This window comes from Taurulus bubalis (genome assembly GCF_910589615.1).
Source record: "Taurulus bubalis genome assembly, chromosome: 8".
Classification (NCBI taxonomy): domain Eukaryota; kingdom Metazoa; phylum Chordata; class Actinopteri; order Perciformes; family Cottidae; genus Taurulus; species Taurulus bubalis.
Window position 1 is genome coordinate 29,117,640 of NC_136596.1, and position 22,666 is coordinate 29,140,305.

The following is a 22,666-nucleotide window of genomic DNA, read 5'->3' on the forward strand; positions in this document are numbered from 1 at the left end:
TTTAATATGCCACGGTTTCACTTTCAAGCTTTCTTCACAAAGAGGCAACTTTGGGTCAAATGTGTTTTTCCAGTCCATTTGCTTAGCTTTTTTTTAACCCAATGATTCATAATTTATTGTCACCAATTACTGAATGGCACAAAAACGTGTAACCAAAGCAAGTGAGACAGGAAAAAGCACCCAACGTGTGATCGTATGAAAGTCTTTAAATGCATTTCATACTCACTTCCCCGTCGCACTGCAAAGGTTATGAATACACAACAGTTAGTTGCGGCCGTGCCCGCGCATGAAGTTTGACACATTGCGGGCCGGGCTGCAGGCGGCAGGACTCACCGCGGCCTTGGCCTCCGCCACCTTGGCCTTCTTCAGGCGGGCTTTACAGGCGTCCAGGTCCAAGCGGAGGTTCTCCAGAAGACGTCTTTCTTTCTGAAACACAGACACGAGCCCCAGGGCGGCTGAGCGGAGAGCTTCCACGACCACGAGAGTCACGGAGACACAGGTCATGACGGGACCACAGCTTTCACACACTAACTTCTGTCACATTCATGTAATGTGCTGCAACTGTCACGTTGTTCATTCTGGTCACATGACATCTACTGCTTCTGTCCATCCGGGGAGAGACAGTTTGTGATTTGTGATTTTGGGCGATACAAAATGTATTGAATCCCATGGGTTGTTAGTTCACTACAGATGTAACACTTAAAGAGTTCCACCTGAAGAAGAAGGCAGACATTTTGAAATGGTTTGCATGTTGGAGGATGAGTTAAGGATCCTCATGGTCAAGTAAAGAAGTCTGGTGGACTTTCCAGGAGCTTAAGGGAAAATTCAGTTTGCAGAATTGAAATTTTATATACTGTACAAACGTAAAAAATGAGCTAGTCCAAATTGTAAACAGAGAACATGAGGAAACTTTTCATAAGTACATTTATAAAGTATGCTTCAGTCTTCATTAGTGTAATAATGAATTGAATATTAAAACTAAATGTGAAACAGAAGGTAAATGCTAAATGGACTGTACCTGTACCTGTACCTGTACCTGTACGACCACTCGAAGCTCTTTAACACGTCATGACATCATTCACCCGTTCACACACTGATGGAAGGGTGTCACCTGCCCATTAATTACACTTAAGTCAATTCATTTGTTTCGTATAGCCCAAAATCACAAATCACAGATTTGTGGGCATTAGGACGGCGTCTTGCCCATCGACGCTTTGACATGACTAGTGGAGCGGGGGATCGAACCCCCGATCCTCAGATTTGAAGACGACCCTGCTCTACCACTGAGCCACAGGAGGAGGATCATTTGAGACAACAGCTTAGAATCGTCCTTCAGTGGCTCCATTTTGGACTAAAGTCACCCTGGAAACTGTGTTCTTAACCCAAATATAGTTTGAGCTGAAACATGATTAAAGGAAGATTTGTGGCTTTTGGCTACTAAGAAAGGTTGGCATAATAAATACCTAGTGTTGAAGAATGGAGCGACATGCGGTGCAATATGTATGTAATGGAGAGAAGTACTTTTAACCATGCATGTGCTGCCTGATGTACGGATTACCGTTAGAACCACAGGATGCGGGTCATGAAAAACAATACATGCAATTAATAACAGTTAAACAACACATCAATAATGACTGTCGCAGGGCCAAAGTCAAGTCTGTGTGTGGGGCTCCCTGCTCATTTATTTTGCAACGTGTCACCACTCTTTACCCCACAGAGGCGCCTGAGAGCAGGTCCCATCCCTTTGTGTGGCTGATTCATGCGTTCATGAAATAAATAACTATTTACGTCTCAAATGTCCCTTTGACTTTGTGTAAATGTGCATCAGAAACACATTCCAGTGTCATCTTTAGTCTTCTATTGTACATGCATGTTTGAAAACACACTGTATCACTGTTTCTTGTCCATTTTGTTCATGTGATTTTTGGTAATTTCTCTTCCAAAAAGGGTTAGAGTTATATGTCCATCAATGCTTTGGATAATCTATGATGCATAAGACTGAGGTCGACTAAGAACTGCAGTCTGCAGCTTTGTGGCGTGAGGACGTTAGTAGTGGATGTGGTGGTTCAGACTCACTGAGATGGTCCTCCAGTCTCCTTCCAGAAAGTTCCTGAGTGGCGTGAGGAAGCTGATGGCCGAGGTCTGGAGGAACTCCCTCTCTGCCGCTCCTAACCTCCGCTCACACTCGCCCACCTCGATCAGAGTGCTCCCTGCAAGAAACAGGTTGGATCAGTCGCCACAAAGTCTCCTCCCAGGCCATAGCAGGTCTTCTGCAGGTGCATTGTGGGTAGACAGGGTCTGGGAGACACCTGGCTACCCTGAGCCCAACTACTGACACCTGAAGAGCTGCGACCGTCAAATGACTCAACACTGTTAACTACTTCTCGTTGCACCTCTCTGACTGACAGGAGGAAATACAGAAAATGTACAGGGCCATATTACTTATGTTGTACAAATCACAGGGAAAACGTGATCATGCCTAAAAGTTTACCATTTGTGGTTTCCTGCCATCTCTTCCGCAGTCATATATCTGTCTTTAAATTCTATTTTTGCATCTTTTCTTAGAAGGAGTCAGTTATTTAGCACCGTGTATAGAGACAACAGAGGATCCCTCCGTCCGGAGAGCTGCGTTCAGAATTATTATCCACAAAACAAGATCACATTTCAAGTGAAGCTGCAGCCCAAAAGTGTGTGACGGAGACAAGGAGACAAGGAGACAAGGAGGTGCACAGAACACACGAGTGTACATGAAGACTTGAGAATGATGAGGATGGTGGTACCAAACTTTGAAAAATTAATACGATGTGCTTTTTGTTCCAATTTTAAGAATACTGATCCTAAATGGATTTATATATATATATATATATATACACACAATGCTTGTTTTCAGAAGAAAAAAATAATCATTACACTCAAAGACAAATCACATATCAGCCATTAGAACACATTTATTACAAAAACAAACGATAAATTCTATTTAATAATGAAATAAAAGTGTAAAACAAGGATATGAACCACCGAGCGGCGACCAAATGAAACAGAACGTTACCCGGATTAAAATTACGGAATTCCCTGGCTTTGAAAATTGTTGGAGACATTTGGGATAATGCAAATTCACAACTTCACAAAACACACCACATAGGTGGAGTCGTCTCCAGTGAACATTACACCTGGTGCATTCTTACCATACGGAGTTCCAGGACCGAACTCCTTCGCTGCGTCCACCATGTATTGACCCAGCAGCTCTCCATTGGTGATCCTGGACGGCGCCTTCCTGTCCAGCTTCTCATAGAGGAACTCTTCAATTCTGGCACCTACAGAGAAAGTCAAGGTTCAGGATATGGACCAGCAGGGAAAGAAAGAAGCTTCACTTTGAGTATTATCCCTCATGTTGATTAAGTAAGAACTATACTCATAAATAATATAAATAATATCTTATGTGTCATGCGGCTTCATGGTAGCTCCTCCCATCAGTGTGAATGTTAGTTAGTCCTGATGGACAGGTGGTACCTTCATGGTAGCTCCTCCCATCAGTGTATGAATGGGTGAATGATTTCATGTGGTGTTAAAGAGCTTTGAGTGGTTAGAAAGTCGCCATACAAGTACAGTCCATGTACCATGTTATACTCCTCAGTGTTAGAACTCAGCTCTGCTCTATGACACTTTTTGTTTTGAATTCATTCCATAAAGCAAGTTAACAAATGGGGCTTAAAGTTCAAAACTTGACTTGATTGAACGTAATAAATGGGACTAAAGGTTCAAGTAGTCAACATAACAGAGATGATGTGGTGCCCTGTGATTGCTTTATAGAAACCCAATCAAGTAAGAGTGTGAGTCAGATGACAGTCATTATAGATCTAGTCATCTTACAAAAGCCATGTCCATTGGCATGGCTGGGCGATCTGAACGGGTTCAAATGTACTAATATATTTTGGATACAACCTAATTAAATCTTGGGAACAAAAGACCCTTTGACAGTTTTGTAGATAAAGATGAACGTAAGTGTGCACATGATGTTCAGCCACAGAAATACAGGCCAGTGCAATAGCATGGCAACGGCATCCACCACCAAAGATCCTGAATGCAACCTAACAAACATAAACATGGCTTCTTGCAGCGCAGAGACCTGTCAATCACCTGTAGCCCCGCCCTAAAGCGTCCCCTGCTTCATGGTCTGTTTGACTCTAAATGACCATAATGTACTAAATGAACATCATGCTGTAAGAAGAAGACTTGAGACATAAACTCGTGTTACTATGTTTACATCAAGAGTGTCCTAATGATTCAAAGTCATGAAGGTTTCCACGGCACGGCAGCAAAAGAGGGAGACAGGATACTTACCGGTGTGATCGACTGTAGCATGGGGAATCAAAAAGTCACACGTTAGGGCGCCCTGATCTCCATTTCACTGAAAACCTCTAGATAATAATAATAATATGTCAAGTATTTGACCTCTTTGCTAATACACAAGGTATTTTTGCGGTCTTTTAATTAAGGATCGTAACATTGGTTTTGCATTTTGTTGTCTTTTAACTGCCAATTAAATTGCATTACATTTTTTGTCAACAGGATGGCCCCATTTGAAATGGTCCCGTGTGGAGTTTCTGACCACTAGAGGCGCTGTAGAGCAATATCTTCACGCTGGGTGCCAGTTTGGTTTGGATGTGAGAACACATGCGTACATGAGACACAGCTGGTGCAGCAATGTGCCACTAAAGCAATGTGCCACTAAAGCAATGTGCCACTAAAGCAATGTGCCACTAAAGCGCAGAAGAAGAAGACTGACCGCTAGTAAACACGCATCTACACCATGCAACATATTGTATATTTAAAAAATTGGCTTTGCAAATATTTCATGAGGGAGAAAATGCATTTAACATGTTTGTCAGACTTTAAATTCACACTCCATCTTGGTGAGAAACACTGAACGTAAAGATGCCTTCACAGGGCATCTCTAAAGTCTGCTCACAATATCTGTGATATTAGCAAAAAGGTGACTTCACTATTTTATCTAGATAGATACTTTATGAATCCCTGTCTGGGCTACAGCAGCAGCTATACATACAGATAAGCAATACAATATTTAAAAAAAGGGGGAAAAATCTAAAGGAAACATTTACAGTTTGGGCAAAAGCTCAAACTTCTATGTTTGATGTAAGTATTGAAATATTACTATTATTGTATCGTCTCATTCTAGAACGGATTTAATTACACGGATGGCAAAAAGAAAAGCAGCATTCATGCAGTCAGACAGAAAACAATAAAGCATGGACCGAAACAGCTGCTTTGATGATTCTGCATCCTTTATCTCCTGACAGCTGATATTCATCACATGTTTCATAAATAATCAGCTCCGCATTACGTTCAGTATGTGTTTTATGTGAACCGTTCATTATTGATACATTTTTACGTTTTGTATTAGATGGAAAGTATCTGACAATGTATCTCTTTACTAAAATCAATAACCTTGGCTAAGAGGTAACACTATATATCATAACCATCATCAAGAAATGGTAACATTGATAGTTTATTAAACTTGGTAATCATTAGTTTACTGTTAACAAACAACAACATAATAATATTGTTTATTTAATATTTAACATGATTATATCATATTACAAAATAACATAAAATATATCATTAATTATATTAGTGTAGCATAAGAGATCATGATAATTACGATGTGATTAGTATAGTAAACTAATTATAAACAGTTTATAACAGATTATATAATGTATATACTATAATTAGTATTTGTTCATGTTTGGTCATCTGTAAACATTTAAGACATTGTTTTTAAAATGAACAATGATGGAAGGACCAGAACTACAAAGTATTAACTGTCTGAATGACGTTGATAGATGCTTTACACGTTCTTTATTTACTTTTTAACACGCTATTATAGCATGAGTCTACTTTATAATGGCCTTTCAAATATATATCATGTTTATAGATGTTTTACAAACCATTAACAGATTGTTACAAATATCTGGTCCATCTCTGTCATGTTTAAACAATGTAACAATGTATGTGGTCATCATTACTATAGGTAGGAAATGTGTGCAACAATAAACTGGAAATAACAGAAATAAAGAATGTGTGGATTTAATGAGCATTAATAATTAGTAAACATTGTTTGTTCACAGTAGAGAAAACTAACTAACTAAAGTTGAATAAACACCCATGTCCCAACACAGTGGTGGTGGTGTTATAACACAGTGGTGGTGGTGTTATAACACAGTGGTAATGATGGTTATAACACAGTGGTAATGATGGTTATAACACAGTGGTGGTGGTGTTATAACACAGTGATAATGATGGTTATAACACAGTGATGGTTATAACACAGTGATGGTTATAACACAGTGATGGTTATAACCATCATTACAATGTTATAACACAGAGGCAATGATGTTATAACACAGTGGTAATGATGGATATAACACAGTGGTAATGATGGTTATAACACAGTGGTGGTGGTGTTATAACACAGTGGTGGTGGTGTTATAACACAGTGGTGGTGGTGTTATAACACTGTGGTAATGATGTTATAACACAGAGGTAATGTTATAACACAGTGGTAATGATGGTTATAACACAGTGTGATGATGGTTATAACACAGTGTGATGATGGTTATAACATAGTGATGGTTTTATAACATTGTAATGATGGATATAACACAGTGGTGGTGGTGTTATAACACAGAGTGCTGATGGTTAAAACATAGTGGTAATGATGTTATAACACAGTGGTAATGATGTTATAACACAGTGGTAATGATGTTATAACACAGTGATGGTTATAACTAGGGCTGCAACAACAAATCGATAAAATCGCTAAAAATCGATTATCAAAAGTGTTGGCAACGAATTTCATTATCGATTCGTTGTGTCGCGCGATTATTACGCCGGGCAATAAGTTGCGGAGAAGAAAAAAAAAAGAGCGGAGCAGAGCAACTGGCCGGCCAGCGTTTCTGAGATTGGAGTGAGACACGGGAAAAGCTGAGGTTGTGATCTTCTCAAAAATAGAAGATCTTTGACAAGTCGAGTCTTGGCCAATCAGCGTCTTCATGTTCCTCAAACTTGTTTTTAATGGAAGCTAGTCAGCTTGCTATCGCGTTAGCTAACGTGTTTGGTTGTGTATTGTCGTTAAAGTTCCGTTATGTTCCGTTACAGTTCAGTCTTGCTTGTAAAAAAACGTAACGTGGTGAAACATGCCGTCACCCCCCGGTCTGGTTCAGTTCACCAGTCACTCTTAACGTTAAACCGGCTCACCGGAGGATCTGGCTAAAGGTTTTTTTTTTTTTTTACTTAAAGTAGAATGAAGCAAATCACGTCGTTGGGCTTAGCCAACAACGTGACGTCGTGGTCATAAGAGACCCAGAATGAACGAGTTTAAGGAAGAGGACGCTCTATATGGAGCAGTACAGCTTCCCTCTGTCCCAGTATTTCATACATATTGATAAAGCAGGGTATGTAAATGCAGCCTCTGGAGGGATCAATTACAGTAAAAAGGGATCACATTTGGCAGATGTAAAGCATAGATGTGTATGTTTTTAGTGTTAGTCCATTTTGTTGTTTTAATGAACAGCTCAGGGATGTTCAAGGAGCAACCTGTTGGTGCTTTCTGAACATGTTTTGCACTGTCACTTCTGTTTTTGAATAAAGGGTTGGAAATGAACGCTTTTTGATAAAAACATTTTTTTATCCGATTCATAGATTAATCAAAAAAATAATCAACCGATTAATCGATTATTAAAATAATCGTTAGTTGCAGCCCTAGTTATAACCATCATTACAATGTTATAACACAGAGTGCTGATGGTTAAAACAGTGGTAATGACGTTACAACACAGTGTGGTAATGATGGTTATAACAGAGAAGTGGTGATGTTATAACACAGAGGAGTGGTGATGTTATAACACAGAGTGGTGATGGTTATAACACAGTGTGGTGATAGTGTTATAACACAGAGATGATGGTGTTATAACACAGAGATGATGGTGTTATAACACAGAGTGGTGATGGTTATGACACAGAGTGGTGATGGTTATAACACAGAGTGGTGATGGTTATAACACAAGAGTGGTGATGGTTGTAACACAGAGTGATGGTTATAACACAGTGTGGTGATAGTGTTATAACAGTGATGATGGTGTTATAACACAGAGATGATGGTGTTATAACACAGAGATGTGATGGTTATAACACAGAGTGGTGATGGTTATAACACAGAGTGGTGATGGTTATAACACAGTGTGGTGATGGTTATAACACAGAGTGGTGATGGTTATAACACAGTGTGGTAATGATGGTGTTATAACACAGTGTGGTGATGGTCATAACACAGTTTGGTGATGGTTATAACACAGTGTGGTGATGGTTATAACACAGAGTGGTGATGGTTGTAACACAGAGTGATGGTTATAACACAGTGTGGTAATGATGGTGTTATAACACAGTGTGGTAATGATGGTGTTATAACACAGTGTGGTGATGGTCATAACACAGTGTGGTGATGGTCATAACACAGTGTGGTGATGGTCATAACACAGTGTGGTGATGGTCATAACACAGTGTGGTGATGGTTATAACACAGTGTGGTGATGGTTATAACACAGTGTGGTGATGGTTATAACACAGTGTGGTGATGGTTATAACACAGTGTGGTGATGGTTATAACACAGTGTGGTAATGATGGTGTTATAACACAGTGTGGTAATGATGGTGTTATAACACAGTGTGGTGATGGTTATAACACAGAGTGGTGATGGTTGTAACACAGAGTGATGGTTATAACAGAGAGATGATGGTGTTATAACACAGAGTGGTGATGGTTATAACACAGAGATGATGGTGTTATAACACAGAGTGGTGATGGTTATAACACAGAGTGGTGATGGTTATAACACAGAGTGGTGATGGTTATAACACAGTGTGGTGATGGTTATAACACAGTGTGGTGATGGTTATAACACAGTGTGGTAATGATGGTGTTATAACACAGTGTGGTGATGGTTATAACACAGAGTGGTGATGGTTATAACACAGTGTGGTGATGGTTATAACACAGTGTGGTGATGGTTATAACACAGTGTGGTGATGGTTATAACACAGTGTGGTAATGATGGTGTTATAACACAGTGTGGTGATGGTCATAACACAGTTTGGTGATGGTTATAACACAGTGTGGTGATGGTTGTAACACAGAGTGATGGTTATAACACAGTGTGGTGATGGTTATAACACAGTGTGGTGATGGTTATAACACAGTGTGGTGATGGTTATAACACAGTGTGGTAATGATGGTGTTATAACACAGTGTGGTGATGGTCATAACACAGTTTGGTGATGGTTATAACACAGTGTGGTGATGGTTATAACACAGAGTGGTGATGGTTGTAACACAGAGTGATGGTTATAACACAGTGTGGTGATGGTTATAACACAGAGTGGTGATGGTTGTAACACAGAGTGATGGTTATAACAGAAGCGTTACTTGGGTTGGGCTGCAGCAGCGCCTCCGTCTGCCTGTAGATCTTCTCCGTCCACACTTTGGTGCAGTCTGCGCGGCTCAGCAGGTTCTCAAAGTGAGCGTCCAGCTCGGTCTTCTCCGCCTGGCCCAACTTCTCCTCTGTGAACTGAGACAAACACACACACACACACACACACACACACACACACACACACACACACACACACACACACACACACAGAGAGAGAGAGAGACACACACACACACACACACACACACACACACAGAGAGAGAGAGAGAGAGAGAGAGAGAGACACACACACACACACACACACACACACACACACACAGAGACAGAGAGACACACACACACACACACACACACACACACACACACACACACACACACACACACACACAGACACACGCACACAGAGACAGAGAGAGAGAGAGACACACACACGCGCGCCCACACACACACACCCACACACACACACACACACACACACACACACACACACACACACACACACACAATCAATCAATCAATTATCATACACATCCACAGGGAGTCAACGCGATGGCGTGACGTCATGGAGGGTCCGGGCGAGAACACGGCAACACGTCGACCGCAATGCTAGTCCGTGATGCGTTCAGGCTCCGGCTTGGCCCTGAGCACCACGTCCCGTGGAGCCAGCCGGCCTTCAGGCTGCGGGCCCGGCTCGGGCTCGGGCTCGCCGTCGTTGGCCGCTCCATGAATACTGCATGTCGTTCCGCGTGCTACGCCATCAGGGTGCTCCGTTAGCTCGAGCTAAGCTGCTGTCGCGTTACCGGGAGTCACGCAGCAGCGGCTGGCTGTCAGAACGGAATGAGCACAGGTGTGTATTACCTGGACAGCCCGCGTGAAGAACAGTCCGGCACCGGAGGCCAGCTTCTTCACGTTGAAGTCCATTCTGTCCGTCTGGTAGCTGGTGAGGTTACGCTGGAAGCAGACTAGCTTACTCTGTCTACGGCGGCTGGACGTTCTGGCTCACGGGAGAAATCACGTGACCATTACCACGCATCACGTGACACACATACGCAATATTTAAATTGGCACAAGTGGACCAACAATGGCCCGTGTCTATAATATAATAAAATGACGATAACAACAGTGACTTAACGTCAGTTTAACTCTTTCACGAAGGTCTCGTATTTTCTATTTTGTTCATTTACGCAGTACCAAACGTTGGCCAGCAGATGTCGCTGTTTAGATACGCAATGATTGAAGACATTTCAAATTGATTAAAAACTATTTGCAGCACATTATATGTATATTTTATATATATATATATATATATATATATATATATATATAATTATAATTATAAAATAATTAGAATATATAAAACCCCCAACAAAATCAGAAGATGAAGATTCAAGGTGTGTGTTTGTCTTCTTCTTTTTCAGATCAACTTGCTTTTTGTAATCTTTTTGCATCCGATTTGCTTTCGCACTCTTCTTGCAGTGAATGGCCGTTCTTATTGTTTTATAAAGTGAAAGCGTAATTGCTGTAAAACTTCCACTTGCTGTAAAACTTCCACAGACTAAAACATGTATACTGGTTAGTGGTTCTCAACCTGAGAGACAAGACCCAAAAGGGTGTCGCCAAATGGTTTTGGAGAAGAAGAAAAATAAAACAACATATTAGAAATAAAAGATCTCAAAGAAGTTGAGGACCCCTGTTCTAGTGCTCTAATGGTGTTGGAATGATTCATGTAACAGGTTGGTTCATAAGCACGAAGTACGGGTGGATGGATCTGTATTTGTTAGTGTTTAAAAAACAGTGTGCTGCGAGAATAGACTGGAAGACTGCAGTGTAGAGCTGGGCCCTGTTCCTCGTACCTGGCTTACTGAGTTAGCGGCTAACTGTCAGGATAAGATGACGTAGGTCAGGCTTTCTCGGTTTCTCGAAGCAAGCTTAGATAAATCACCATAGCAACACATCCAAAAATGTAAACCTGCTCCCGGGCAGGCTGACTGAACTTCACTGGATAAGCTGGACACTCCCACGGACTAAAGAGGCAGCTCCTTCCTCATTGATGAAGGAGCGATATTAGTTATATTAGTTTTATAGGGAGAGAGTTCTTCCAGATCACCAGGATCCATCCTTTACATCATCATGACTTCCTGTACGCGGCGATATAGATTTTGCCGGAAAGAAATAATTTATTTAAAGAGCTTCTCGAGCCGCGGACATTGATCACCACAGGCGCAGCTGATCGCCTCAGACACAGACTGTCACCGCTGCATGCCGCTGTTCTTAAGTTTATTTAGCTCTTAAGAAACTTATGGATGTGTTAAAGCACTCATAATTATATGACAGTGCTATTAGTACACCATACATATCATTATTGTAGAACATGATTAAGGTGATCGTGATGAGAATACAGAGAATCACACACAATTTATTTTCACTGCTTCAATTGATTGAATTTCTGATTATGAATAATGCATACATACTGATCCGCCCATACACAAATTCAAACTCCTATTATATGGTAATCTACACATACTTGTATATACACATATATAGTACATGATTCATACGCGCATACAGTACATATATCCTCATAAGTATATATTTATTCGTAAATATAATCTGATTGATTTGGGTGATGAAGCACTTCAAATTAGCCGATACATTTTCCCAACACTGACGCACTTGTCTGATATATTGAGACGCTTATGTCTCTCAGAGGGGGCGGAGTTAAAGTTGCGTTCACGGCAACAATGTTGCAAAAACGTTGGAATATTCGCAACGCGTTGGCTGTGAATGATTACGGTACTGACTTCCTCATATGCCTTCATGATCATCTCCTGCTTCTCAGCAGAGGAATAAAAAGAGGTTCCTCTGAGTTTATTGCCCATTGTACTGTTAGAACATGGTGGTGTCAGTGCTCCATTATTATCCTTCTGAAGAGGAGCGGCGCATTTATCCAGATGACTGACGTCTGGCTAGAATGAACGAGACGTTTCAGCGGATCAGCCGTGAACTATATATATATATATATATATATATATATATATATATATATATATAATATCGCTCCTTCATCAATGAGGAAGGGAGCTGCCTCTTTAGTCCGTGGGAGTGTCCAGCTTATCCAGTGAAGTTCAGTCAGCCTGCCCGGGAGCAGGTTTACATTTTTGGATGTGTTGCTATGGTGATTTATCTAAGCTTGCTTCGAGAAACCGAGAAAGCCTGACCTACGTCATCTTATCCTGACAGTTAGCCGCTAACTCAGTAAGCCAGGTACGAGAAATAGGGCCCTGATGTCAATCATCTTGCTAATTTAAGATGGAGATTAGGACATTTGCTTGACTTTGTTTAGCCAGGTACGAGAAATAGGGCCCTGGCTGAGCAGGTGTAGGGTGCACAACAGCATGGTAAATATTACAAACTGCCACCGATGCACATGTGTAGTTACACATGTTGTCTGTGAGAACACAGGAGGCCTGTTGTGGACATGCATGATTATAACCACCATACTCACACATCCCATCAAATATACCATATATATATATATATATATATATATATATATATATATATATATATATATATGTAATATATGTTATATATGTAACAGACAGGTATATTTACGCCTGTGAAAGTAGACCAACATCAATACATCAATAGCAAACACTGGATGAGTTAAACTGGCGAGCCGATTCGCCCCTTGTCGGCCATATGCTCTAGTTTCCGATTTATTGTTGTTGTTTTCACCGGGTCCCTGAATGCACCATTTTGCGCTGACGTAACGACGCACACACTCGTCGAGTCGGGTCTGGTCACGTGTGAGTGTTGTTGATAATGAGTTCTGTGGATATTTCGTGTTAAAATAGATGTGAAGTGAGCTTTGGACATATCAGTTCACCGGATGTCTCCACCGGGTCCATTGGAGCTATGCTAGCTATGCTAGCTGCCAAAGAGATGAGCTAACGGAGCTAACGTAGCTAGCGGAGCTCATCTCGTTGACAGCTAACATAGCTAGCTGTCAACGAGATGAGCTGACAGCTAGCATAGCATAGATAGCTGTCAAACAGATGCTAGCTACGTTAGCTCCGATAGCCCCTTGGAAGCTAGCTAACGTGAGATGGTGTTGTTGACAGCCGCACGTGCTAATTAACTACTTTATACACTTCTCTGAGTCCACGTGTGATTTCACAGCCACGTCTTAACGGGATTTTTACTTTGCTTCTTAGTTACTGCTCCGGGACACTGACTGTATGCCAGCCGGAGGTCATGGCTTCGAAGTCGAAGACCCGCAACCTACAGGTGGTCGACACGGAGCTGAGTGCGGACACGGTGGAGTGGTGTCCGGTTGACCCGAACCACGACGTCCTGGCCTGCGGGACGTATCAGCTCCATGAAGGGGTGAGATTACATGGAGCAGTCCCGGTGCGTCTCATGTGTTCACTATCAGGGGCACTATGTGGCATCTCTTCATCCACATGTGTTCACTATCAGGGGCACTATGTGGCATCTCTTCATCCACATGTGTTCACTATCAGGGGCACTATGTGGCATCTCTTCATCCACATGTGTTCACTATCAGGGGCACTATGTGGCATCTCTTCATCCATATGTGTTCACTATCAGGGGCACTATGTGGCATCTCTTCATCCACATGTGTTCACTATCGGGGGCACTATGTGGCATCTCTTCATCCACATGTGTTCACTATCAGGGGCACTATGTGGCATCTCTTCATCCACATGTGTTCACTATCAGGGGCACTATGTGGCATCTCTTCATCCACATGTGTTCACTATCAGGGGCACTATGTGGCATCTCTTCATCCACATGTGTTCACTATCAGGGGCACTATGTGGCATCTCTTCATCCACATGTGTTCACTATCAGGGGCACTATGTGGCATCTCTTCATCCACATGTGTTCACTATCGGGGGCACTATGTGGCATCTCTTCATCCACATGTGTTCACTATCAGGGGCACTATGTGGCATCTCTTCATCCACACGTGTTCTACCTTCCTTATTCAAGGTATAGTCGAAAAAGATGGGATTACTCAGACTACAACGACGTACTTTATTTTTTGCTTTAATTGGCTACGACAAGGAGGAGGCTGCTGGATTACCAACAGGTGGAGGGACAGCCCAGAGGCCCTGCAGCCTCCAGGTGCACCCTGTGGTCATTGGTTTGTTGGATGTAAACAGGAAGTGGACACTTTGACCTCCTACTCGTTGCTGCTGGAGTACAGCGTGCATCAGCACATGTATTGTACATGCGTGTCCTGCCTCGTAAAGCCATATTGGTTATAATAGGATTAATTGTGCAGCCGGAGTTCTTTGTGACTTGCATGACGCAGACACGGGTACATGCGGTCACTCTGCCTGACTAATGATATCCCTTTACTTCCTGGAGGTCGGGGAGGAGGCCCCCCCAAGCCGGACTGGTCGTTTGTACCTTTTTGAATTTCGGCGGGAGGGATCCATGAGCCCTCCTCTCACGGAGCTACAGCGCGTCGACACAGCGGCCATTCTCGATTTGAAATGGTAAGACCTCAGCTTGAGCAGCGTGGCTCCTGACGCAGCGGCCCGCTGACGTCTGGTGGATCATTCTTCTGCATGTTCTACAGGTGCCACGTGCCGCTGTCAGGGGGCGCCGTGCTGGGACTGGCAGCCGCCACCGGAGAGCTGCAGCTGTACACCCTGTCAGACACGCAGGTGAGGAGGTTGTGGCATCTAATATTTGTAGGCATGAAGCTGAGGTTTGTGGACAGGATCAGCATGTACGGTTTCTGCAAGAACACATGCTTGTTGGATATAGCATCTAAACTGGTGGAAGACACACAGTAATAAGTCCAAATGAGCATAATTATAAGCAAACTCAGTTATAATATCGATGTGACATTGTCTGCAGGTGATGTTTTTTTTTTAATATACTTCCCCGTTTATTTAATTATGTAAGTTTTAAAGCACATCAAACTGCCAAAGTGTAGGAAATGTATTATCTTTCATTTCCTTTAAGAAATGGTTAAGCACATGATTAGATGGAGGTCAACATGAAACCTGTCAGTGCTGCATAGACGATCATGTTTTGGCCAGAATAATCAACCATATGTGCTTCTGAAGTAAAGCCGTGCTGAATTCTTAGTTTTCAAAGCAGAGTTTGCACCATTACGCCAAATCTGTTGTCACGCTTTAGTGCCCTCATTTCTTATAAAAAGGAACAATCATGGTGGCCAAAAACCCCAGAACCCTTTTACACCAGACACACAGCGTGCATGCAGTCTACTAGAACAGAGCGTTGTTCTGTAATGCTACTTTTGTTCTGGATGGATAAAGACCTGATTGCATACTGCTGTTCAATGATGTGTTGACCTCTTATGATATAAGACGTGGTGGTCTGTAATAATGAGTGTGTGTCTGCAGCATCAAGGCGGCCGCAGGCTGCACCCTGTGAGCAGCCTGGAGGTGGGAGCGGAGCGGCTGGCTCTGTCGTTGGACTGGTCCACTGGACGACTGGACAGGTAACCATCCTGCTCATGGTTCACGTCAAGTACGAGAACCGCTGTCCATCCAAGTAAACCTGGTCCCTATTTTAATTATTGTTAAGTTTTATCTCAGTAACTTCAGACTTGTAGAAGCTTACAGCTATAATATGAATGTTACATTGTCTTTAACATTATGTATGCACATAAAACCCTCTTCTAAATAAAACCCAAATGGGGCTGCTTCTATGACATGGATAGATAGATAGATAGATGGATGTATACTTTATTTATCCCAGAGGGGAAATTCGTTTGTCACAATAGCAAGCAACTTACTATGAGTCACACAAAAATAAGAAAATAGCACAAGAAATATCAGGAATGCAAAATACTCAATATATACAACAAAACAGTAAAGCGTAATCATTTAGGAAATGAAACAATAAAGAAAGTGCAAAAATGCAAAGTATGTGCAGAGTATATGAAGTGTAAAAAGATGTTCAGTGACTAACGAGACAACAAAAGGGCTGTTGTTGATGATGTTGTTGTTGATGATGTTGTTGTTGTTGTTGATGATGTTGTTGTTGTTGATGATGTTGTTGATGATGTTGTTGTTGATGATGTTGTTGTTGTTGATGATGTTGTTGTTGATGGGTCAGTGGACGGAGGATCTGGCCAGAGGAGACTTATGGTAAAGTCTCACAGCGTGAGTGTTGGAGGCTGTGGTCGGGCAGCGCTGGTCATGTGAACCCGTCTGTGTTGCAGCAGTGACGTGCGGCTGGTGTGCAGCGACTCTGCCGGCGGCCTCAGCGTGCTCTGCCTGGCTGAAGGCGCTCTGACGGCGCTGTCCCAGTGGAAGGGCCACGACTTTGAGGCCTGGGTCTCTGCCTTCTCCTACTGGGACACACAGCTGGTTTACTCTGGTAACTTTCCTTTAAATCATTCATTTGCTGCATTTTTCATGAATACTTGCAGGTCCCTGACCTCTTTGGATCCCCGAGATGACATTTTATTAAGGCCCCCAATTTCTTTTCTTGTGGCTATCGGCTATGTCCAGATGCTTCTGTTTGCATTAGCACCAGTGACTGTGTAGTAGGGATGTGCATAGCTGCTCCATACCTTTTTTAAAGGTGGTGTCGGTAATGTTGAAAAACTAGCATAATGGTTCAACTGGAAAATGCTACTTTTTTCAATCCAAGTAGCAGCACTAGCGCCAGAAGTGGCTCAATCTAGTGTTGAAGTCCTGATTTACTTTTCACTGCCGTTACTTTAAACAACATGGTTTTCAATTGGAGCCCAACTGATCCTGACGTTTTGAGCTTCCTCCCAACATCTCTGTTTGAGAGTTCCTAAAACAATAATACATCATGTAAATACATGGTAAAATGAACAGAACACTTCATGGCAGCTTTCACCCATTCACACACATTTCCCTCAGCCATTTTCGTGTGTGTGTGTCTCCGTCCTCAACAGGTGGTGATGATTGCAAACTCAAAGGCTGGGATCTCCGGCTCGGCCCCTCCAGCCCCACGTTCACCAGTAAAAGGTAGAGTCCACATCACGGTTCAGGTCCGTCCGTTGAGGCGACGCTCACTGACGAGTTCTGCTCTGTTCTCTTGAAGACACTCGATGGGCGTGTGCAGCATCCACAGCAACCCCCACCGGGAGCACATCCTGGCTACAGGCAGGTAAACGTCCCAGTGGCCCTCTGTCTGGTCCTCGGTCATGTGACTGTCTGAGCGTCTTGCAGGGTTCTGACGGTCATGGAAAACCTGGAAAAGGGGAGTTTTAAAATGGTTATTTCCAGGCCTGGAAAAGTCCTTGAAAAAAAATCTCATTCATTTGTGTCATTTAAGGTTTACTGTATGCTTTGTGTTCTCATTGTTAGTTTAAATACTACATTTACTCACTTTTTACTGTTTACACCCAGACTTCACTAAATGTTTGTAATGGACATTTGGTTTAAAGTCATGGAAAAGTCCTGAACCCGTTGGTCAGGATGTGTCTGACCCCTGGTGTCTTGGCCTCTCTGCTGGCAGCTATGACGAGCAGGTTCTGCTGTGGGACGGCAGGAACATGCGGCAGCCGCTCAGCGAGAGTCCAGTGGGCGGAGGCGTGTGGCGGCTCAAGTGGCATCCGACCGAGCAGCACCTGCTGCTGGCCGCCTGCATGCACAACCACTTCCACATCCTTCACTGCCAGCAGGCGCTCGGTGAGTGAGGAGGAGGAGGGGAAACCTTGAGCTCCGCTATTCCTTTCTGCTTTTATTCATTGTTGATCGTCATTCTGTTAGTTAACTCCAGTTAGTCACAAACTTTAGCTTTGCCTCCCTCCAGATAAAACCACGATCCCTGCGAACCTGAGAGGAGAGGAAGCACAAAGACTGAAGAAGTAATAATGTGCATTAATGGGACATTCATACAGAAGATGTGGTTCACCACAACAAAACAATTGATGATCTTCATGTGTCAAACGTTTGTTTCCACATGAAGCCCATAGTGGGAGGCAGATTGTGTTGATCCATGTACTTCCTGAGGCGACACTCCTAAAGCTGCATGATGAATATTCCGTCACTGCAAGGGTTTCTGAGACAACGGAAGAATTAGGAACGATATCAGGAACCACCTCACCTAACCTTGGTCTTCCTCTCTGGATTTCCAAGCAAATTGTGCACTTGCAGGTGTATGAAGGGTTTTATAAATCTGAATATTGTTTCATTTGGAACCTGTGAACTGTTTTAAAAATAAGACTTCAGCTCAAAGTTTAGCATTTCATGTTTTTCCGTTCTTGTCTTCCTGTGGCGGTCCAGAGGGCAGTGGGGGTGCGTGTCCCGTCGTCGCCTCCTACACCCTCCACAACTCGCTGGCCTACGGAGCCGACTGGTCCCGGCTGTCCCCGGAGGAACCGGCCCCCTGCGCCCCTGGTGCTGCAGAACCGAAGGAGAGCCTGGCAGAGAGCGGAGGTCACTTGAGGATTCAGTACGAGTCGCCCACCGCCAGCTTTGACACTTCTCTGGAGGATGATGCGGGCCGATACATCCCAGAAGGCATTGCGGCGCCCTCCGTCACCCCTGCTGCAGGCCCCTCCCTGAACCCGAAAGAGGATGCCCAGTCACCATCTTATCTGCTGGCCAGCTGCTCCTTCTACGACCATATGCTGCACGTGTGGCGCTGGGACTGGACTCCAGATCAGCTGGGATCAGAGCCGTGTTGACGCCATAGAAACCTCTCGTATCAAACATGTACAGTCAGGCAGAGCGTACACAAGTCCCCAGACATTATATTTTCATGGTGACACTTGATTGTTGTAACTTTGTATTTAAACATAAATTGCTTACAATCCTCACTGTTGGTCCTGAAGCAGCAAAATCAATACCTTCATTATAGCCTTTAAGCACTTTATGATCACAAAAGCAACGCGCTGACTCCATGCAACGTGTGTGACTTGGTCCTCAGAAGACGTTCTCTTCATGTGTACTAGAGATGGGCAAACGATACCAGAGCTTGTGTCAGCCTCCTGAACCGCCGTGTCGGCGCTCGTATCAAATGACAACTGTCACGTGACGGGTGGCGTCCGAAGCTTCGAACATCACCGGTGCTTCACGTGTTTCATTGGTTTGATGCGTTGGACAGCTTGAACGTGTTGGCGCCTCAGTGCCAATCAACAATGTTGCACAAACACTCTCACCGTGCCCATGTTCATAAGGACTTTCCACTGCCACTTCTATGAAGATATAAAGGACAAATAATATTTATAAAACTTTAGGGCCCTAATAATATACAAACATGAGCTGTTGTAAATGTCCTTCTATAGTCTACTGGGTTACGCTCACGCAAAATAACCTTTTCCGTTCTGTGTGGAGAGGATCGAATCCCACCGTGAACACGTCCTTTCATATTATTGACCTACATTGAGTTTTATTGCTATGTAAGAAGCGACAGAAGCAACATCGATAATGGTTGTATGTAACATCAAATCCGTGAAAGAACGCGCAGCTTTAATTGGCTTTTACTGCAGAAATGTGAGATTGAAACATTGAGGTGTTGTAGTGCTTCGGTCACACTGTTAAACGGCTGCTTTGACTCCAGTCGGCCACCGGATGTCGCTGTTCTTCAAAGTGAAGCCGTGAAGCGTTGAATCCTTTTCGGTACAAATAGGAAGAAAGCCTCACTGCTTCACAAGGCTTCATCAGCCCATCCCTAATGTGCACCCTTCTACCTTCTCAGGATGTTGGGCTCCTGGATTCAGTTAAGTGACATTTGGAAGGATTGATGCTTCAGCCCAGATGTGTGTTGTGTACTCCCCGCCTCCCCTAGGCTCAAAGAGGAGCTGGTTGAAGGCTCCTTCTAATGAACCTCATCTTTATAAACCCTTTCTTGTGTTTGCTGCTCCCCAGAAATCAGATGGTATCACAGTATAACACAATTTAAATAAGCCACTTGAATTGCTGGGTAAATTAATTACACGTCATGGCCATTAAAGCATTGTCATGTTCTAGGTTCACATGTCTTAAAATGTTTTTAAAACCAAGAGGACCAAGTGAACTATATGGTAATGAATTAAAGTGTTAAGTGTGTATACTTTATAACCTTTACAATGACTAATGCACAACTCTACAGCGTAGATCATAGACCCATAGGATTTATTTTGCCAGATCAAGTGATCACTTGTAGGAACACATATTTTAACACAATACACAGTCCCATGTGTGAAGGTTTCGTCTACGTCAGTCTGTGCCGTTCTTCAGATACGCAACACTGAGTCCATCTTCAGCGCACATAGTTTTTGGGATACAGCTTGAAGAGCTTCCCCTCCTGTTTGGGCTCAAACCCGTATTTCTCCAGCTGTCCTTTGCTGAAAGTTCCCTCTTGAAAGTCTTTCTTGATCTGAGGGGCCACGACGTCAGCGAACACGCTGTGCGCCGTGAGCGGGGGCTGCGTTCCTCGGGGAGCGCGGTAGGAGACGTAGGGTTTGAGCTTGAATCCCTCCAAGCTGGGCACCACGAACTCCGGGATCATGGTCCGTATGGACAGGAACTTTCCGCTGGAGAGCCTCAGTCCAGTGGGCCTCGCGCCCCGGCCTTTGTTGTGAGTCCTCGCTCCCCGCTTGCTGGTGAACTCAGCCAGTCGGTCGGCTCCTCTCACCAGACCCCTCATCAGCGTGGACAACACACCCATCCTGCCACAGCGGCCCTCCTTTCAGGACCTGTGGAGAAGAAACCATTGGTTTTACGCCCCTATTCAGGTGAAGACCGCATACGCACAACCCCAAAGAACAGCCAGACTTTGTGTTTCAAAACTGACAAATGATGCATCCTTGAACACACGTGGGAATAAAGAATGTCGACCATCACCTCTTGACAGGGTTCATACATTCTGACCAATGCTTTTCATGACTTTAAACCTAGTGAGTAAATCTAGTATTTAAACTAACAATGAGAACACAAAGCATACAGTAAACCTTAAATGACTCAAATGAATGAGACAATAGTTTGATTAAAAGAATAAACATTTATATAGATGCCTGTATGTATGCCTGCTTATATTCTGAGTCTTTCTTTTAAAAGCATATTAATTATTTCAAACTCAGCGTAAATGAACGTCATGAACACATGAATATAACACATTTACATGACTTTCACTAAACTTTGGGATTTTTATTTTTTTTAAAAGGACTTTTCCAGGCCTGGAAATAACCATTTTGTCTTGTGCAATATGTTCTGAAACGCTTCCATTATCACATGTAACATGACTGAAACGTTAACGCCACCTGTTATTAACGCATTGTAGTAAAAATGGGTTCAGGTCATTAAAACATGCGGAACATGTCTAGGTTAGCTCGGTTGTTTAGCTAGCGTTAGCTCCCTGACTAGCACCTGCTAGCGCTGTTGTAACGTCTGCTTGCAAGCTAGCTAACATGTTACGTTTCTAAAAATAGTCGTTACCGTTTAAATATCGTTTAAATTGCCCATAAGTTCACACGTCGTTATAAAAGTCTTCTCACCTTGAGCTCACTGTTGGTTCCGCTGAAAGCAGTGTGACGGGGCTGTCCAAGGAAACGCTCACTGATTGGCCAAAAAGGCAAAAGCCCATCCACCAATCACAATCAGAGATACTAGGACTGAGCTGTCACTGATTGGTGCGTCAAATTAACCAGAGAGCTACTGAGAACACGACTGAATAAACCTTCAAAATAAAAGCAATTAATATGCGCAAAGGAAATATGTGTCTTGTTCTGTGTTAATGTTGAGCGAAACTATGAGTAAAAACCAAGTTATTGAATTGCACCTCCCCTCTTCGTTCAACACAGTCCCCAATGCCTCCACCCCGTCCGGGTCTCCTCAATGTTCGTCAATGCGAGTTTTATTTTGGTAGCCATGACCGGATATGCAGATGGTTCACCGCACAGGCTTGACCCTGCTCTCGGGCATGTAGCTATTGACACATACAGGTACGTGGGGACTTGTTTAGGACTTGTTCAAGACTTGTTTAGGACTTGTTTGGTTGGGTTACTGTTAGTTATATCGTTGAAGGTTTACTTGCTTACTTTTATTTGTCAGCTCATACTGTTTTGTTCCGTTTTCCGTCGCATGTCTCTGACTGCAGCCGCAGACATGTGTTGGAGAAGTAACGGGCACGTTACGCTTTACAAAGTCGAATTCCTTGTTCGCTAATTGTGTAATAATTGTGTA

The 22,666-nt window shown here is 43.1% G+C and overlaps 3 protein-coding genes across 7 annotated transcripts in view; 1 reads left to right on the top strand and 2 right to left on the bottom strand.

The window, feature by feature from the left end:
• The window catches only part of LOC306739593 (endophilin-B2-like), a 26,420-nt gene extending 15,924 nt beyond the window's left edge, over positions 1-10,496 (bottom strand). Inside the window, exons 1-5 of the mRNA XM_079221622.1 lie at positions 10,365-10,496; positions 9,500-9,641; positions 3,186-3,314; positions 2,077-2,210; positions 334-426 (exon numbers count right to left, since the gene is read on the bottom strand). Coding sequence (XP_079077748.1) covers positions 334-426; positions 2,077-2,210; positions 3,186-3,314; positions 9,500-9,641; positions 10,365-10,427 — 561 coding nt within the window. The 5' untranslated portion in view covers positions 10,428-10,496. The remainder of the gene's footprint in view (positions 1-333; positions 427-2,076; positions 2,211-3,185; positions 3,315-9,499; positions 9,642-10,364) is intronic.
• A 2,798-nt stretch (positions 10,497-13,294) lies between these two features.
• On the top strand, positions 13,295-20,561 carry dph7 (diphthamide biosynthesis 7). 4 transcript variants are annotated; one of them, XM_079221818.1, is made up of 10 exons: positions 13,295-13,315; positions 13,724-13,895; positions 14,907-15,037; positions 15,121-15,208; positions 15,917-16,014; positions 16,741-16,898; positions 17,449-17,521; positions 17,598-17,663; positions 18,015-18,187; positions 18,785-20,561. In XM_079221818.1, exons 2-10 carry the CDS (start codon positions 13,764-13,766, stop codon positions 19,186-19,188), a joined length of 1,323 nt encoding a protein of 440 aa, XP_079077944.1. In that variant the 5' UTR covers positions 13,295-13,315; positions 13,724-13,763; the 3' UTR covers positions 19,189-20,561. The 4 variants fall into 4 exon arrangements, 3 of the variants coding, with proteins under 3 accessions (XP_079077944.1, XP_079077945.1, XP_079077946.1); XR_013771037.1 differs by lacking the exon at positions 13,295-13,315 and adding an exon at positions 18,312-18,655 and having other exon boundaries at positions 13,606-13,895; positions 18,785-18,887; XM_079221819.1 differs by lacking the exon at positions 13,295-13,315 and having other exon boundaries at positions 13,606-13,895; positions 16,744-16,898.
• Positions 20,562-20,587: 26 nt separating this feature from the next.
• Positions 20,588-22,023, bottom strand: mrpl41 (mitochondrial ribosomal protein L41). Of its 2 annotated transcripts, none has more exons than XM_079221822.1 (2): positions 21,979-22,023; positions 20,588-21,180 (listed from the first exon to the last, which is right to left on the bottom strand). In XM_079221822.1, the coding sequence occupies exon 2, from the start codon at positions 21,150-21,152 to the stop codon at positions 20,745-20,747; it is 408 nt and encodes a 135-aa protein (XP_079077948.1). In that variant the 5' UTR covers positions 21,153-21,180; positions 21,979-22,023; the 3' UTR covers positions 20,588-20,744. The 2 variants fall into 2 exon arrangements, with proteins under 2 accessions (XP_079077948.1, XP_079077949.1); XM_079221823.1 differs by lacking the exon at positions 21,979-22,023 and adding an exon at positions 21,920-21,969.
• Positions 22,024-22,666: the final 643 nt, after the last annotated feature.